Source organism: Symphalangus syndactylus, chromosome 8 (genome assembly GCF_028878055.3).
Source record: "Symphalangus syndactylus isolate Jambi chromosome 8, NHGRI_mSymSyn1-v2.1_pri, whole genome shotgun sequence".
Classification (NCBI taxonomy): Eukaryota; Metazoa; Chordata; class Mammalia; order Primates; family Hylobatidae; genus Symphalangus; species Symphalangus syndactylus.
In genome coordinates this window covers 24,551,071-24,568,390 of record NC_072430.2, presented here as the reverse complement: position 1 = coordinate 24,568,390, position 17,320 = coordinate 24,551,071, and the positions used below count along the sequence as shown (strand labels likewise).

The 17,320-nt window shown below is 51.5% G+C and overlaps 1 protein-coding gene across 3 annotated transcripts in view; it reads left to right on the top strand.

The window, feature by feature from the left end:
- SLC24A4 (solute carrier family 24 member 4) overlaps window positions 1–17,320 on the top strand; it is a 177,670-nt gene that overhangs the window by 118,801 nt on the left and 41,549 nt on the right. Inside the window, exons 5-12 of one of the 3 annotated variants that reach the window (XM_055288363.2) lie at window positions 1,616–1,700; window positions 2,240–2,343; window positions 2,924–2,998; window positions 4,814–4,839; window positions 6,888–6,941; window positions 8,735–8,820; window positions 13,570–13,739; window positions 16,119–16,323. In XM_055288363.2, the coding sequence (XP_055144338.1) occupies window positions 1,616–1,700; window positions 2,240–2,343; window positions 2,924–2,998; window positions 4,814–4,839; window positions 6,888–6,941; window positions 8,735–8,820; window positions 13,570–13,739; window positions 16,119–16,323 (805 nt within the window). Of the gene's footprint in view, window positions 1–1,615; window positions 1,701–2,239; window positions 2,344–2,923; window positions 2,999–4,813; window positions 4,840–6,887; window positions 6,942–8,734; window positions 8,878–13,569; window positions 13,740–16,118; window positions 16,324–17,320 lie in introns of all 3 variants that reach the window. The other 2 variants (XM_055288362.2, XM_063643979.1) reach the window with 2 other exon arrangements.

Sequence of the window (17,320 nt, the reverse complement as noted above, 5' to 3'; positions counted from 1 at the left end):
CAGAGGGGGCCCTTGGGAAGGATACAGTCAGCTGATCCTTACTGAATACACACCTAGGACCCACTCACTAGGCAGAGAGCTTGGGGAGACCATAGCAATGGGGTTGATGGGAGCCTATGGAAGGTGAAAGGTGGATGACTACAGTGTAGGGCCACATACAGTGGAGGTGCATGCACCCCATAGGGTTACCTGTATCCCTAAGGATGGAGGTGAGCAAGGGTGGTGGTCTTAGCCCTGTAGGTAAGACCGATGTCAAGGGCTCAGTGAGAGACATTAAAGGACAGGGGAGCCAAAGGGAGAGGCGGAGCATCTCTCTTGGGGGAGATATCTGGGAAGGCTTCATAGAGGAGGTGGCATTGGGTCCAGGTTTCAGAAGTGGGAAGGAGTTTAGCAAGCAGAGAGGGAAGGGAAGGGCATTCCAGGCGGAAGGAATGGCCTGGGCAAAGGCAGGGAGGAAGGAGGACAGGAGGCAGCATGGTTTGGGTTCTGCTGAGAGTTTTGGAGATCCTTTGGGAGCAGAGCCTCTTCTGTGGAACCCTGCTTTTTGGCAGGGTTAAGGTGGCCGGCTTCTGCCCTGGAGATCAGTGCTGTGCCCCCACCCCAGACTCCGTCAAGCCCAGAGCTCTAACCCTTCTGAGGACTCCTCTAAGGTTAGCTGACCAGTGGGTTCCTTGGTGGCCCCAGAACCCAGGGCTGCTCAGGGATACTTTGGGAGTTGGGGCTGGTGGAGGTGAGCCCTGTCCTGAGGGGCCTTCTGAGAACCACAGAGTGGGCACCTCCAGATTGGTTTTCAGGCAGACGCTAGGTCTCCATGGTTTCTCCAAACATTCAAAGCCTCCAGCACTGCATTTCAGATCAGAGGATGGGCTCTGTGGCCAGATATGACCTGGACAGGCAGAACGGGCCCCAACCATGAGTTCCCACCCTTTCCCGTGCCAGCTTAACCCTGGAACCAGCACCTCTGGGTCTTTGTGAGCCACTGGATTACAGGCCTGCCGTAGAGAAGGACTTCCAGAATGCAAGGCCCAGCTGCGGGCCAGAGGCCTCCAGATCCACAATGCTGACATTCTCACTGAGGCCCCCAGTACCCAAAACCAGCACGGAAGGGGATGGTCACTAGACTAGTGTGCTCCTGTGGAGCACCACTGTGTGCCAGATGCTGTTCTAGGCACCAGGGATGCAAAGATAGGAAAGACCAGCTGCTGCCCTCATCATCCGGTGAGGGAAGGCAAGCGTGTGGACCACAAACCCTCGTGTGAAATTCACGTTTCAATAACAGCAGATAAAACACATCATGTATCTGAGGGAAGTCGCTAGCTGAGTGGATGCATAGGAAGACTTCATCAGGGAGACATTATTTGGTCACAGGCTTGGAGGACAAACCAGAGATAGTTAGGGGAGGAGGAAAGGGGTTCTGAGTGGAATGCCTGGTAGAGGCTGGAGGGCAGATGGCAGAGGGCAGACAGCATGTGTCCAGGGATGAGAGGCTGCAGACAGACAAGTTTGGCTCAGGCTGCAGCACTGCCCTCCTGCATGCCCCGTGGCTGTGGAGCGTCCAGTGATGTCCAGTGCCCCCACGTCACACCCTGAGGGTCTGTGGTCACTTCTGTTTCAGAGACTCCATCTGAGCGAAGATGTGGCTGGAGCCACCTTCATGGCTGCAGGAAGCTCAACGCCAGAGCTGTTTGCATCTGTTATTGGTAAGAAATCCCCTCCAGCCTGAGACACAGGATCTAGAGAGTCCGTTTGGTGCCAGAGCAGTGGGGGCATTTGTCAGCTCTGAGCCTCACTTTTCTCATCTGTAAAATGGAAGAATTGAAGAGGCAGTAAGTAGACTGGTGGTTTCTTGGAGGCATGTGGTAGAGTAGGGTGCTGAGGGGTGATAAAAATGTTCTTTTTAAGGTGATAAAAATATTCTAAAATTAGATTGTGGTTTTGGTTGCACAGTTCTGTGAATATACTAAAACCACCAAATTGTATGTTTAAATGGGTAAATTTTGTAGCATGCACATTATATCTGAATAAAGCTGCTCAGAGAAAAAGGGAAGATTGGAGTAGCTGGTCCCTGGTGGCATTTTCACCTCCCTGGTTCTGCCACTGCTTCTGCCATTCTCTTCCGCTTCACAGGTGCTCTGTTTGATAGTAAAGCAACCCACTTTCCTGTGAAAGGGGGACACTGAGGAAGGGGCAGGCTGGGGACGCGTGGCTGAGGCCCAGGGTCTGTGTGTTTCCTTTCCAGGGGTGTTCATCACCCACGGGGACGTCGGGGTGGGCACCATCGTGGGCTCCGCTGTGTTCAACATCCTGTGCATAATTGGAGTGTGCGGACTGTTTGCTGGCCAGGTCAGTGGTTTCTCCCCGGGCCTGGCAGATGCATGCCCTGAAGTGTGGGGGATGGGCCTCTATGACGAGAGGCTGGGGTAGCAGTGGGGACACCCACAGGACAGCTGAGCTGGATTCTGGATACATTTGGGGCCTGGTTTTGGCCTCCCCAACAGGGAGCATGAAGCTGGATTGTCGTTGATTCCCCATTAGATATCCTCAGAGCCCCGGGGGAAATGTTGGACTTGACCTCAGAGAGGCGGGCTCATGAGTGAGGCCCTGCCTTGCAGAGGGAGATGGAAGTGGGCAGCCGACTGTGCGTGAACGTGCCAGGATCGGGTGGAGAGCGAGAGCCTCTGGCCTCTGCTGTGAAACACACACTGTTCTGACCGCAGAGGAATAGAGGGCAGCTTTGCCATGGCTTGAGAACATTACTTGGTTTCATTCTGTTCCCTAAATATAACAAAGAACAAGTGTGGCCTGGAGTTAGGAGGAGGAGCTCTGTGGGCGTGCCCTGCACTGTCGGGGGAGGAGGCCTGGGCAGCTGCACCCCCTCCCCGCTTCCGCGCTTATAGCAGCAACGTCGGGGCTCTGCCGGCAGGTGGTCCGTCTAACGTGGTGGGCTGTGTGCCGAGACTCCGTGTACTACACCATCTCTGTCATCGTGCTCATCGTGGTGAGTTGCCCCTCCGCCCCCAAGGTCAGGTTGGCTGGGACCCTGCGAAGGCACAGGACCCCTGCCCATCTCTGCCCCTGGCACTGTGACCAGAGAGGACTCACAGCACCCAATAGTGGGGTGTGCCAGCCACTCACTGTGGTCACAGTGACCAGCCCCCCACCCCCAGCACTGTGCCTCCCTTTCCCCAAAACTGCCGACCTAAAACCTCTCCCACAGGAAGCGGGAGATAATAAATCTTTGTCTTAAACTGCTGAGAAACCGGTCAGAAATGGTACAGCTGGGTCCTGTAGGCCAGGTCCTCTGCTGGGCTGCAGTTAAGGCGTTAGCCAGGGTAGAATCATCGCAGAGCTTGGTGGGCAGGGCTGCGCTTGCAGGGTCACTCACGTGGCTGTGGGCAGGACTTGGGCCACTGGCTGTTCCACAGGGCAGCTCTTAGCTGGGTGGCGGGCTTCCCTCAGAGCGAGGGCCAGAGGCACCAAGATGAAAGCCACAGCCTTTCCTAACCTGCTCTCCGGAGTGATCCCTGCCACGTATGCCATATTCTGTTTGTTAGAAGCAAGTCACCAGGTGCAGCCCACATGCTAGGGAAGCATGAATGTCAGGCAGTGGGAGCATGGGGACTCCCCTACAGGCTGCCTACCACACCCCCCAAAAAATAGATGTCTGTGATGATTCTACAGATAAAACAATCTACGGATACATGATTTCAAAAAGGTCAACATATGCCCTAACTATAATATAAAGGAGAAATGTAATCTATAATAAAATAATACATATTTCAGTATGTAAATGTTTTGGCACGGAGATGCCAGGAGATCCAATGAAGGGATTGGTTCCCTCCCACACAAAAACAATCTCTGAGACCGTCTAGTACAAATGCAGACTGATGCCCAAGTGATGGGCTGGCACCTAAGCCCCGTGGGTGGTGCCGATGTTGATGATGTGATTTTCCACAATAATGAATGACTCCTGATAAAATTCCAAACAGAGCAAAGTATAATCATTCCTTAATTTGCATGACAGTTACCTTACTAGAAAATTAAGGATTCACTAAAACAATGTAAAAACTCTTTGATTTATAAAATGAAGTGAAGGCTGGCACGGTGGCTCACGCCTGTAATCCTAGCACTTTGGAAGGCCGAGGCGGGCTGATTGCTTAAGGTCAAGAGTTTGAGACCAGCCTGGCCGACATGGTGAAACCTCGTCGCTACTAAAAGTACAAAAATTAGCCGGGTTTGGTGGTGCATGCGTGTAATTCCAGCTACTTGGGAGCCTGAGGCAGGAGAATTGCTTGAACCTGGGAGACGGAGGTTGCGGTGAGCCAAAATCACACCACTGCACTTCAGCCTGGGTGACAGAGCAAGACTACATCTCAAAAACAAAAAAAGATACACCCTCCAACACACACTTGCACACCATATATACACACACACCCCATACACACACACATACACACACGCACACACACTTAGCTATCTTTCAGTCTTTGAGATTTCTTGATTATAGCAACTCTATTCCATGAATAAGGGGAGGCTTCTGCCAGGTTAGCCCCCAGCAGCTACTTGGACTGTTATAAAGCACAGGACATATCTCTGGGGGTGGCCATGCTAAGCTGGGGCCATGTAATACAGTACACTGCTGGCCTAGGCTATACTAAGGAAAGGCCTGTAGGTGAGCAGCTCAGAAATGGACCCATAAAACATACAACAAGGCCAGTATAAATTGGCTCTGGGTGCCTGGGTGTCTGTGCTTGTTCTTGTTTGGAAATAAATATGTCCCACCCACCTCAACGCTGTTTCTTTTGCCTTACAGTTCATATATGATGAACAAATTGTGTGGTAAGTTTTTCAAGTGTATTTTTCATTGTTCTTTTTTGTTGTTGTTTCCAGTATCCTTATTTGTTGGGTTCCCTGAATCTTTTTAAAAATTATTTTTATAAACTTAAGCATATTAACTTGTGAAAGTAAAAAAAAAGATATCATTCTAAGCAATCATGCCTTTCTTTATCCTATCAAAGTGAGAAAAGTTGTTTCCCTTAATAGTCCCATCCTGCTAGGTATCACGATATATTATAAAGCAAAAATTCTGAAAACAGTATGGTATTTTGGAAAGGGATAAGCATAGGCCAATATGGAATGCAGTAATGGGCCTATTTCTGGAATGGGGGACATTGCAGAAATGTCATGATAAGGCAGTGAGTTAGGAATAGAGTCTTGAATGCTGCAGGCACAACTGGGAACCCACACAGAACAACACAACATCAGATCCCTACCTCACACCTTATACAAGGGTAAACTCCAGGTGATTTAAAGATATTACTGTAAAACTGAGACTTTTTAGAAAATGTCAAAGAAAATATAGGGACTCATCTTTAAGAAACTGAGGTAGGAATTGGTTTCTTAATGAAGATACATAGCTGGGCATGGTGGCTCACACCGGTACTTTCAGCTACTAAGGAGGCTGAGGTGGGAGGATGGCTTGAGCCCAGGGGTTTGAGACCAGCCTGAGGAACATAGTGAGACCCCATCCCCCAAAACAGATACATAAATCACAAACTTCTGAGGAACAGGTTGATGTTTCCACTCTATTTGATAGCATGGGAATGCATCTTACATTTGTAACTCATAAAAATTTTCTTTTGATTGCCAACGATTCAGAATCTGCGTGCATTCTGTATTTTTTTTTTTTTCGAGACCCAGTCTTACTCTGTCACCCAGGCTAGAGTGCAGTGGTGCCATCTCACCTCACTGCAACCTCCTGGGTTCAAGCGATTCATGTGCCTCAGCCTCCCAAGTAGCTGGGACTACAGGTGCATGCCACCACACCTGTCTAATTTTTTAATTTTTTGTAGAGATGGGGTTTCACCATGTTGGCCAGGCTGGTCTCGAACTCCTGGGCTCAAGTGATCCACCTGCCTTGGCCTCCCAAAGTGTTTGGATTACAGGCTGCGTCCTGTATGATTATTTTTGGAAATAGAGTCAGACAATCAGGCCGAGGGCATCAGCCACCTGCCCTGAGCAGCTGTGTGCTGTAGGCCCCCAGAAACCTGGTTCTGGTCCTCTCCTGGCCCCCAACCTGCTGTGTGACCCCAGGAAAGCCTCTGAACTCCTAGGTCTCATTTTCGTCATCTGTAGACAGGGCCGGGATGGCAGTGGTTCCATGATCTGGAGGTCAGCAAAGGAAGAGCTCCCAAAACAACTGTAGCCCATGCTGGGCACGTAGGGGGCTTTGGTTTATACGTGTCAAGTGAATGAACAAACTAAAGCTTGTGTGCTCCCCCAGGGGCTTGTGGTCAGAGCTACAAAAATCCCCACTGCTAATGGGATTGGGTGGGGTGCACCGGAGGGTAGTAATGGTTGCATCCCAGGAAGACCCCAACCCTTCCATGCACAGCATAAGGCCTGGGAGGCTCCTGTGCCACCTGCCGCATATTCAGTCAGCTCTTAGGCCCTACTTCCGGGACTTGGACCCCTTTCCTCCCACACCCACAGCTTCTCTGGCTCCTGTCCAGAATCTTGGGTGACCACAGGGTCTCTCAGGGTCGAGTTTGTGTGACTTCAGGCCACTAGCCTCCATGAATCCTGGGACATGGTGGCCCTAGTCCCTCCTTTTTCTAGGAAGCTGGGGGAACCCCACCTCTGTCCTGCAGACCTCTATAGTTGAGAAGAGACCCCTCAGCTTTTCTCGCTTGATCATCAAGAGGGCTGCTGGTGGCAAGATGGCCACAGGCTGGGGGATCTCTCTCACATGCCCGGGTTCTGGGCCCGGCACTAGGGGCGGGGGAGGTAAAGACTTCCCGCCCTCCCCCACTCCTGGACCCCTCAGTCCCAGCCTTCACCTGCCCCGGGCCCCGAGCTCTAACCACAATCTCCTTTCTCTCTTTGAGGTGGGAAGGCCTGGTGCTCATCATCTTGTATGTGTTTTATATTCTGATCATGAAGTAAGTGCCCTTTCTCCTCCCCGGGGCTGCCGACGCCTTGCCCCACTGCCTGCTATAGCCTTTTGTGACAGCAGGGAGAAAAACATCTGTCAGATCTTTGTCCTTTTAGGCCAGCCCCAGCTCTCTAGTAGACACCCTGCTGGGGGACAGCTGGAGTAGGGGAGGGGTGTCAGATGCTGTTCCGGGGGTGCCATCCACACTGAGGCCAGGGAGTCATGCTGGTGGCTGATGTGTGGGGGATGAGCCTCTATGATAAGAGGTTGGGGTAGCAGTGGAGATGCCCACAGGACAGCTGAGCTGGATTCTGGATACATTTGGGGCCTGGTTTTGGCCTCCCCAACAGGGAGCCAAAGGGACCCAACAGGGACCACAAGGCTGCTCTCCAAAGAAGTAGCATGCAAGGACCTCCTTCCTGCCCTGCTCTGGGCAGCTTCTCCATGCCCCAGGGTAACCACTCGCTTGTGCTGTCTCTAGAAGCCTTCTGATAATTTAATACCACTCTTTTCAAAAAGCCAGGCAGGTCTGCCCCAGGCTTCATAAAATGCCACTTCTCAGGGCCAGTGCTTTGCACAACTGCAGCACCACTGATGGTACTGAGGATGCAAACTCAGGCTATGCCACCTTGAGCCCCTCGAGAAGCTACCCAGGTCAGAACCATCTCAAAACTACCCACGAGGAATACTATGCAGCCAGAAAAAGGAATAACGTTCTGACAGGCTACAGCATGGATGAACCTGGAAAACATTATGCTAAGTGGAAGAAGCCAGTCACAAAAGGACAAATATTGTCTGATTGCACTTACATGAGGGATCTAGAAGAGCCAGATTCATAGAGGTGGATCAGAGGTCAGTGCAGGCTGGGGAGCAAAGAAGGAGGAATTAATGAATAGTGGGAATAGTGTTGTTTGGGATGATACAAATGTTTTGGGAACCTTGCTGATGGTTGTAGAACAATGTGAATGTAATTAATGCCACTGTATTGTGCACTTAAAAAGGGAAAGTAGTTAGAATGGTCAATGTTGTGACATATTTTTCTCCCACTACACACACACACACACACACACACACACACACACACACACACACATCCCTACTCATGAGCTGAGCCACGTTCAGGTTTATCTTCCTCCTCATACCTCGATACGTAATTAAAAAGAAAGACAACACTCTGGGTTTTATGAGGACATAAATCCCACATTTATATAAACCATTTATAATGTTTTATAAAGATGGGTGATAAACTGTCAGACTGCAAGAACATTGTCCTTAAATGATCTCCACTCTGAGTGCCTTTCAGCGAGAGCCCGCCTGAGCTTCTTTGAGATGGAGAGACTCTTCCCTCAGGGGTGATGGCAGTGCTGACTGTGAGTGGTGCAGGGGGTGCCCGTGAGCATCCCGGGAGCAAGATCTGCTGCTGGGGGAGAGAGGACTGGTAATGCCTGCTGCGAGCCTGCCCAGAGGCGAGGCCGAGCTTCCTTTATTAGGACAGGCTCCAGTAAGTAGGCCTCAGTCATTTTCTTAGGTGAAAGTTCTCTCATGCCTCCAGGAAGCCCACCACCAGCTCAGTAGGAGCAGGTGCCACCAGACAGCACAATGTTCCCAGGTCCCTGTCAGGAAACTGTCAGCCCAGTTGAAAAGCGGAGGCTCCACACCTCCCCTGCCACCCACCACTCCTGCTGCCCACCACTCCTGGGCTGTGCTGACTGCGTGCAGGGATGGGGTGTGATCCGCCCCCTGCCCAGTTGGTGGGACTCCTTTCCATTGCCCTGACCTCCTGCCTCCCCTCACTTCCAGGTACAACATGAAGATGCAAGCCTTTTTCACAGTCAAACAAAAGAGCATTGCAAACGGCAACCCAGTCAACAGTGAGCTGGAGGCTGGTAATGATTTCTATGACAGTAGCTATGATGACCCTTCCGTGCCATTGCTGGGGCAAGGTAAGGCTGAGCAGACAGGAGTGGGCAGAAATGTGTCCTGGAAGCCACTCTCTCCTTCTCTTTTGTGTACACACACACAGACACACACACACACACACACACATACACACACATCCTCTCACAATGTCCCCCCTCTAAATTGTCACTCTCTTACCTTTGACCACAGGTGCCCTAAGTGAGGAGGGACAGTCAGTATGGGAGATGGGGTTTGCTTAGGTGGGGCAGAGGTGGAGGGAAGTACACCAGGAAAGAGAAAAACCACAGCCACGTTTCTGGGCGCTTTCCCACGCCTTCTGGGGAAGACGTACAGCTTGTTTGGCTCTTCAGAATGCAGTGGTGTCCCTGACCCATGTAAGGGCCCACCACAGGCAGCTGAGGAGCTGGGGCAGCAGAGCCAGCCTGTGCCTCCCTGCAGTTTCTCAAATGCCAGACCCAGTCCTGGATGGAGAATGGCTCTGGACAAAGCACCAGTTCTCGGGCTGGGAACTGTTGCCCGGAGGAAGAACAAGGCCAGGAAAGGCAGACACGAAGCTGAGCAGGCATCCCCAGGCCAGCCTCAGACAGCCCCACCGGGGAGCCCCTTCCCCTGGGGCAGCAGCCTCGTTCCCCCACGGCTCTTTGGCCCCCTTGTCCGGGAACTGGGGGTCTGGGCCTCCAGAGCCATCTCCTGTCGTGTCTTACCGAATTCTCTGAATCATCTGGGCCTGACTGATGGCTTCCTTGGAAACCTGAATAATCCAAGGCCAATGACCAGGCGGCTCCCTTTGTTGGGGCAGCTGCCAGGAAGGAGAGAGCGTTCACTCTAGCCCAGACCAGTGGGAGAGCAGGGGCTGGTTCTTGCAATCGGTATGGAAAAACAGGTCTGACCTCCACCCACAGTGTTGGGCAAGGCCTTCACCAGGTGAGCGCCTTGCACTGGTGTCTGGGGGCTCTTTCCACCCCATTCTCCATGGCCTGGGGCTAATCACCTCCTCTTTTAGGCGAACTCTTTTGTGATGTTAGTGGTGGGATGGAGTGGTCTCAGATGTGTCTGGGACATCTGGGGGGGCAGAATCTGTATTTCTGGGCCCCTTCTCCAGTCATCATCCTGGAGCGATGAGGGCAGGGGCTTCCTCCCATGTGCATTTTGGGAGTCTGTTCTGCCCTGTCTCAGGTAACCCCCAAGAGGGAGGAGTCTCTCCGTATAGAAGGAGGAAACCTGCTAGGGTGGCGGGGTGGGGTCCAGGCCACAGCCTGGCTGCTGAGGCCCACCCACAAAGGACAGAGCTGAGGAGCTGATGAGCATGGAGTTTGGTTCATGTGTCGTGTTTCATAAATGCTGAGCAGGCTACCCCAGGGGAAGCCCGTTTCCAGGACAGCCTCAGAAGGGGAAGGAGCCATGAGGGCTGCTGTGTCGGATTTTAGTTCTATGGACGCAGCGGCCCCGAGACGGTCCCCACACACAGCCTGGTCCTCACACACAGGCTGGCAGGACAGAGGCTGGTTGCTGCCCTGTCGTATACGTGGTGCTTCTGGGTTCTCTGGGCCTTCATGGTGAAGAAGAGAAGTACTGTGTACTGAGTCACTCAGGCCAGAGGGAGATGCCCATCCAAGAGCCACCCACCACCCTGTGGCCGACCCAGGAGACCTCCCAGGACCCTGCAGGAAATGTTCCTCACTCACAGCATGGGGGCCTCAGCTCCTCACCTTCCCGGGGCAACCCAGGCTCCCAGAGGCCGCCGCCTACATAGTGCCTTTTCTGGCACTGCTGTGACTGTCTCCATCACTCTGTGCCTGTGACAGTAGCACTTCCTTGCAAGTTTATTTTCTCCCAAATCTCTTTAAGTCCAGGACATTTCCTGGCAAACTGGAAGATTAGACACGGGACTGCCCTCAAGCACTGGGGAAGGAGGGAGAATCCCGTCTTCCTGCAGCTTTTATCAGATGGAATGCATTTAGATAAGGGCCAAGGGAGAAAACAGTCCTCAGAGAGTGTGGAGGGAAGTGGGGTACAGGCCTGGATGCCTGGAATTGGAGAAAAGGGAGACCTGGAGAGGCAGATGTGGGGATTTCTTCACCCCACTTTTACTGCCCCATCATAAGAGGCTCCCGGAGGGCCATGTGTGAGTCACTGTTCTGCACTGTCCCCTGCGTAGACTTGACTGAAGCAGGAGGAAGGAGCCCCCGGTAACACCCTGGGCGGGACTGCGGATGCCAGGGCTTTGGGGCTTTTCCTTTCCTAAGGGCGGTGCCATGGAATCTTTTGGCTGGAGATGACATTGGGGTTTCCCCGTGCCCAGCTCCAAGCAGGTCGCTGTGTGGTCACCCCACCCAAAGGAATGCACGGGTTGCTGGCTGGGAGATCCTTCAAGAGCACACACTCTCTCTCAGGCCCCATCGAGCTGTTCTCAGTTTTTGTGTTTCCTGTAGAAAACCCAAAGTTTTATATTCCAGCTTCTTGACGGGGAAAGTGGGGATAAAGCCTTTTCCCCACCACACTGATAAAAGGCGTTTGAGTACTGAGACGTTCTTAAAGGCTGTTTGGCTCAGCTTGCCAAAGCAGCCTCCTGGTGCTTCTCAGGTGGCCTTGAACAACACAGCCTGGGCCACCTGCCTGCCGGCCTCACCCTGGAGGCACACTGTGGGCCCTTCCAGGCTGCCCTGGCCCTGGGCACAGCCTTGGTTTGGAGTGGGGAGAGTTGGGGGTGATGCGTGCCCTTGGGCTGAACTGCTGGGAGAATGTGCTGTCATTGAGTTCTTTTCTGGGCAGCCACTCCGGGCATGGGCACACCCCCTTGTTCTGTCGTTGGTCAGGGGACACCAGGACGAGGTGTCCGGGGAGCCAGGCATCCTGGAGAAGGAAGGAGAATCCCATCTTCCTATAGCTTTTATCAGAGTGAATGCATTTAGATAAGGGCCAAGGGAGAAAACTACCTAGAGAGTGCGGAAGAAACTGGGACTCCTGGAATTGGAGAAGGGGGAGGCCTGGCTCTTGTCTCACAGGCTCCAGGCTCCCTCCTTCTGAGCCCAGTTGTTCCTCCAGCAGTACCTGGCATGGGGCTGGTTCTGTAGGATGGAGCCTGAAGCTGCGGTTTCTGTGGGTTCCACCTCCCTCTGGGATGGAGGCTTCTGAGCAGGGAGGGATTTGAGCTTTTATGCAGCAGTGAAGGGCTGAGGGCACGAGCTGTGGGGGGGCTCCTGCTCCTCAGAGTGGAAGCAGAGCCATCGAATCAGCCAGGACAGGAGTCGTCCCAAAGGCCAGAGGCCCCGAGGGTTGAAGCTCCCCATAGAAGGAGCCCGCTACTAACACTCTCCAGCACATAACCCCTGGTGTCTTCGCCACCACCAAGAGTGCTGCCTCAGACTCTCGGCACCCACCGCACGCTAATCGTCTCTGGCAGTCTCTGTTGGCCTTTGTCTCCTTAACTCTCCTCCTCTTCTAAATTGTAAGTAGTCAGCTTTCATCCACTCGATAACACATGCATTTCAAGCAAAACAACCAACCATAAGCCCAGCCCACCGACGCGCTGTGCGCCTCGTTAGAGGTTAGCGTCCGTCTCTGATGAATGCATGTTCTCCTGGCTTTGTTTTCTAACCCACATGCCTCCTGTCTGCTGAGCCTTGCTGCCTGTTTGGTGAGGAGTGTGTGTGTCTGGTGTGCATTTGTGCATTTTTGTGCTATTAACTCTTGCACGGGTTTGCTCTCCGGACCTATTCCGTGGTTACCCTATAACCCATAAAGGACACACCAGGAACTGGTAACCAGTGCAGAGGGACAGTCATATCCATTTTTATAGCCCTTTGGAGGGGAACACTCTGCCTGCTTCTGCATGCTGTGTTCATGAGCGGTTTTGTAAGTAGACCCTCCTAGGGATCTGGAGTCAAATGTCAAATTCCCAAGGATACCGGCACAGTTCAGGTTTATGAAGATGGCAAGAAAGAGAGGTCTGGGGATAGGAAGTTTTATTCCTCCCCATTGTGAGGGGAAGGAAAGGGTCAGAGAGACCAGCCTCCCTCCGGAGGGTGTCAGAGTTTATAGTCACTGGGCTCAGCCAGCGGCTCACCGTGCACCCTCAAACAAGCAGGCTCCTCTCGTGGGTCTCAGTTGCCTGTCTAGGTCCCATGATGTAAATCTTTGACCTCACTACTTGCCCACTATAAAGAACAAAGTTACAAGCATTCTCTCCTGCAGACAGAGCAGGTGGCCTCATAGGAAGTTCAGAGCCAGTGCCCGCTGCTCTGCAACATTTTCCACCCCAGGGACCCCTTGTCAATTTGCAAAATTTCATCTGAGCCTCTGTAAATGGGGGAAAGAAGGGTCCCCTCATAGTCATGGATGAAAAGTGGTAGGCCCCTGTCTGTATTGTAGGTTGGCTGCCCTGGTAAGGCTTAGATAAGGAACTGAAAGACCCTTGTAATTAGCCAAGACTGGGCCCCAGAAGAGAGGGGAGAAGAGCATCAATTGCCCGTGAGTGGTCCTGGAGCAAGGGGACCCACTGGGCTTCACATGCTAGGTCAGCAGGTGTTTCAAAGCCAGTGACCCACTTTGCCTGGCATGAGGAGTTGAAGCCAGGCATCCAGACTTCCCGGTGGCTGCCAGCTGCCAGGACCACAGCCTAGGGCAGCTCACAAGGCGAGGGGAAGGCAGTGGCCCCGGCACTTGGGTGTTGTCCTCAGAGAGATCAGCACTAATCACGGTATTGCGCTCAATAGTGAAGGAGAAGCCTCAGTATGGCAAGAACCCCGTGGTGATGGTGGATGAGATCATGAGCTCCAGCCCTCCCAAGTTCACCTTCCCTGAAGCAGGCTTACGAATCATGATCACCAATAAGTTTGGACCCAGGACCCGACTACGGATGGCCAGCAGGATCATCATTAATGAGGTGAGTTTGCTTGAAGGACCATAAAAGTGAGCAGCCTTGGATGCAGGAGGCCTTGGCTTGTTAGGGCTCTTCCTGGTGCCATTGATCACTGCACCTGTTTAAGGAAGGATGCCCTGGGGCCTCCAGAAGCCCGTCCATCAGCCACAGGCAGCAAATTATCCTTTGAAGAGATATTTTAAAGCCTGCAGCAATGGAATACCTTGCCTGAGATATTTCACTAAGTATTTTGTCAGGCACTAGAGTAGAACTAATTGGAGAAAGGCCAGCCTGAAGTATGGATTATTTCTTTAAAATGTTATTTAGGGCAAAACAAAAAAGATGAATTCACACCTGTTCTCTGTGGACAGAACAACTCCAGAAGGAAATCTAAGACACTAATGAGCAGCAGTGACCTCTGGGGCTTCCTTTTCACTTTTGCTGTGTTTAAATGGGGTGCTTTTATTTCTCATTTGCAGAGATAATGATTTTAATATTATTTAATGTATAAACAGTATAGCAAAGATGGGGTCGTTGCTCACCAACTTTTCCAGTCTTTGTTGCACGTGTGCATTTTGGAATTTTAAGTCCTTACTCTGAGAAGCAGATGGGTTGGTAGACTTCAAACTGTGATCGCTGATAATTAGTAGTTAATACATAGATTGTATGCAAGAACGATATTTCACAGTGCCTACGGGTTCTATATTGTAAACATTTCTCTTTGATTTAATGTGTACTGTGCCCTCTCTGTAGAAAGTATATTAAGAAAAGGAAACACCTTTCCAAAGCTTTGACTCATTGTGAATCATTTTGGTCCAATTCAGTGAAATTTGAATCAGTGAAATTTGACTGAATCCAGGCCGTCTTTCATGCATGCATTAATTGTACCCACTGGATGCTAAAGATGGGGAGGGTTGAATAACTTTGAAGGATTTAGAGATTGGGTGTTATAGTATATTTTTCATGGCATATATAGCCGGGAAAGGAATAGGTTTTGGTAAGTTGCTGAGATACTGGTTATTATGCCCTAAATGTTCTAAGCTACTGGGAAGACTTTATCTTCCACCATGTTGTGATTGAACTCCCTGGTAGGCAGCATGGAGAGCTGGAGAAGCTGGGTCCAGAAGGAAGGAATTCTGAGCTTCAATCTCACATCAGCCACTGGCCCGCTTAATGTGAGGGTATTGAACAGGATGCTTTCAGCTCTAAAAATTTCAGTGACACACACTGAAAGGCTGTATGTCCACAAAAGACATGTACACAAATGTGCATAGCTGCAGTCTTCATAACAACCAAAAAGGGGAAACTATCTGAATGCCCATCAATAGGCAAAGCCATGTCGTGAGTTATTCAATATAATAGAATACTACACAGCCATGAAAAATAACAAACTGCTGACTCATGCAACAAGCTGGGTGAATCTCATGGCTATTGGTTGTCTGAAAAAAGCCAGTCATAAAATATACATTAATACTTGGATCCATTTATATGAAGTTCAAGTTCAGGAAAAACTAATCAATGTTTACAAAAGTCAGCATAGTGGTTGCCTTGGTTACCTCTGGAGTGGGGGTATGTAGACTAGGAAAGTGCCTGAGGGGAGTCTTTGAAGGGGCTGGAAATGTTGTACATCTTGATGTAAAACATCATTAATCTGTGCACTTAGTATAAGTGTACTTTTTTTTTTTTTTTTTTTTTTTTTTTTTTTTTTTTTTTGTAGGATAGAGTCTTGCTCTTATTGCCCAGGCTGGAGTACGGTGGCATGATCTCAGCTCACTGCAACCTCTGCCTCCCGGGTTCGAGCGATTCTCCTGCCTCAGCCTCCTGAGTAGCTGGGATTACAGGGGCCTACCACCACGCCCGGCTAGTTTTTGTATTTTTAGTAGAGACAGGGTTTCACCATGTTGGCCAGGTTGATCTTGAACTCCTGACCTCAAGTGATCCGCCCACCTCAGCCTCCCAAAGTGCTGGGATTACAAGCATGAGCCACCACACCCAGCAGTGAGTGTACATTTTGTATAATGCACCTAAAAAATTAAAAATTACAAAATGCATGCAAGGCCTTTCCTGTGGCTGTCTTCAGGCAGCTCTGAACATCACCAGGGAGGGCCCCCGAACGATGGCTGTCACCAGGGCCATGGGCTGGGTTGTCCAGCTGGCACTAGGAAGGGGTGGGCCCAGGCCCTCTGATAAATCCTCAAAGGCTTCCTGGTAACCATGCAAATGGAAGTGACCAAACATAGAAGGATTCCAAGGTCCTGGGGCTGATTCTCAGGCAGACCTGTCCCCAGGGATGTTGTTCTAGGCACCTGTAAGAGCAGGATGCGTGTGAGGAACCCAGCGTATAGCAATAGCGTGATGCTTTATCACACGCCTTGGCGTCCGTCTTGCCTCCTGTCCACACAGCGGCAGAGACTGATCAACTCGGCCAACGGTGTGGGCAGCAAGCCGCTTCAAAACGGGAGACACGAGAACATTGAGAATGGGAATGTTCCTGTGGAAAACGCCGAAGACCCTCAGCAGAATCAGGAGCAGCAGCCGCCGCCACAGCCACCACCGCCGGAGCCAGAGCCGGTGGAGGCTGCCTTCCTGTCCCCCTTCTCCATGCCGGGTGAGTTCTGGGGGTGCTGGACTCTCGGGCTATGTTTTTGGGGGCTCCATTAGGACCAAGCCCAGGTCTTCAGGATGGAGGCATGGACCTGTAAGGGTGGCAGAGGGCTGGTGCAAAGGGTCGATATTAGGTCACTGGAATGCTCAGGAGGTGAATCTGGCCTCAGTACTGAACTGTGGGTTGAGCTGCAGTGGGGTGCGGGCACTGCCGAGTGCAGCAAGAGCCCCGGGCCAGAGAGCGGGTGGCTGGAGGCCTGGGGAGCACCAGTGACCCCTAGTGACCACACTTAAATGTTCAGGGCAGTCGATCTTTTGTGCTGAGGAAAAGCAGTCCACAGTGTTATTTTTAGGGACATTCTTGCACTCTCTTGGCCCTTGCAGCAGGCCATTTTGCCTGTGCATCTCTTTATTTGCTGGGATAGAAGATTCTAAGGTCACAAATGATCCTTAGACAGTCATACCTTGTGTATTTGAAGATATCTCCTACCTATAAATAAGTCCAATCAGACTGAGGCTCTGCAGCAAGCCCTCCAGGGTCCTCCCATCTCACTTGGAGTCTGACCTCCGAGGCCCCGTGTCATCTGACTGCCGACTCCTGCTGACCTCAGCTCCTCTTCTTCTCCCTCTCCTGGCCCCTGCTCCAGCCACAGCGGCCTCCTCACTGTCATTCCTAGAACACACCAGGTGCGCACCTGCCCCAGAACCTTTGCACCTGCCTTTTGCTGGAATGCAGTTTCCCCAGGTATCCACATGCCCACTTCCTCACCTTCTTCAGGTCTCTGCTTAAATGTCACCTTTTCACTGTGACCTTCCCTGACTACCGCATTTAAAATATTTTCTCTTTTTCTTGTGTCTCTTGCCCTGCTTAAACTGTCAGCTCCACAAAGCAGGTACTTTTGTCTACTGCATTTATCTGCATCCCCAGTACCCAGGACTGGCCACATAGTAGGGGCTTAGTAGGTATCTGTCAAATGAATCCAGGCGTTCGTGTGTGAGAG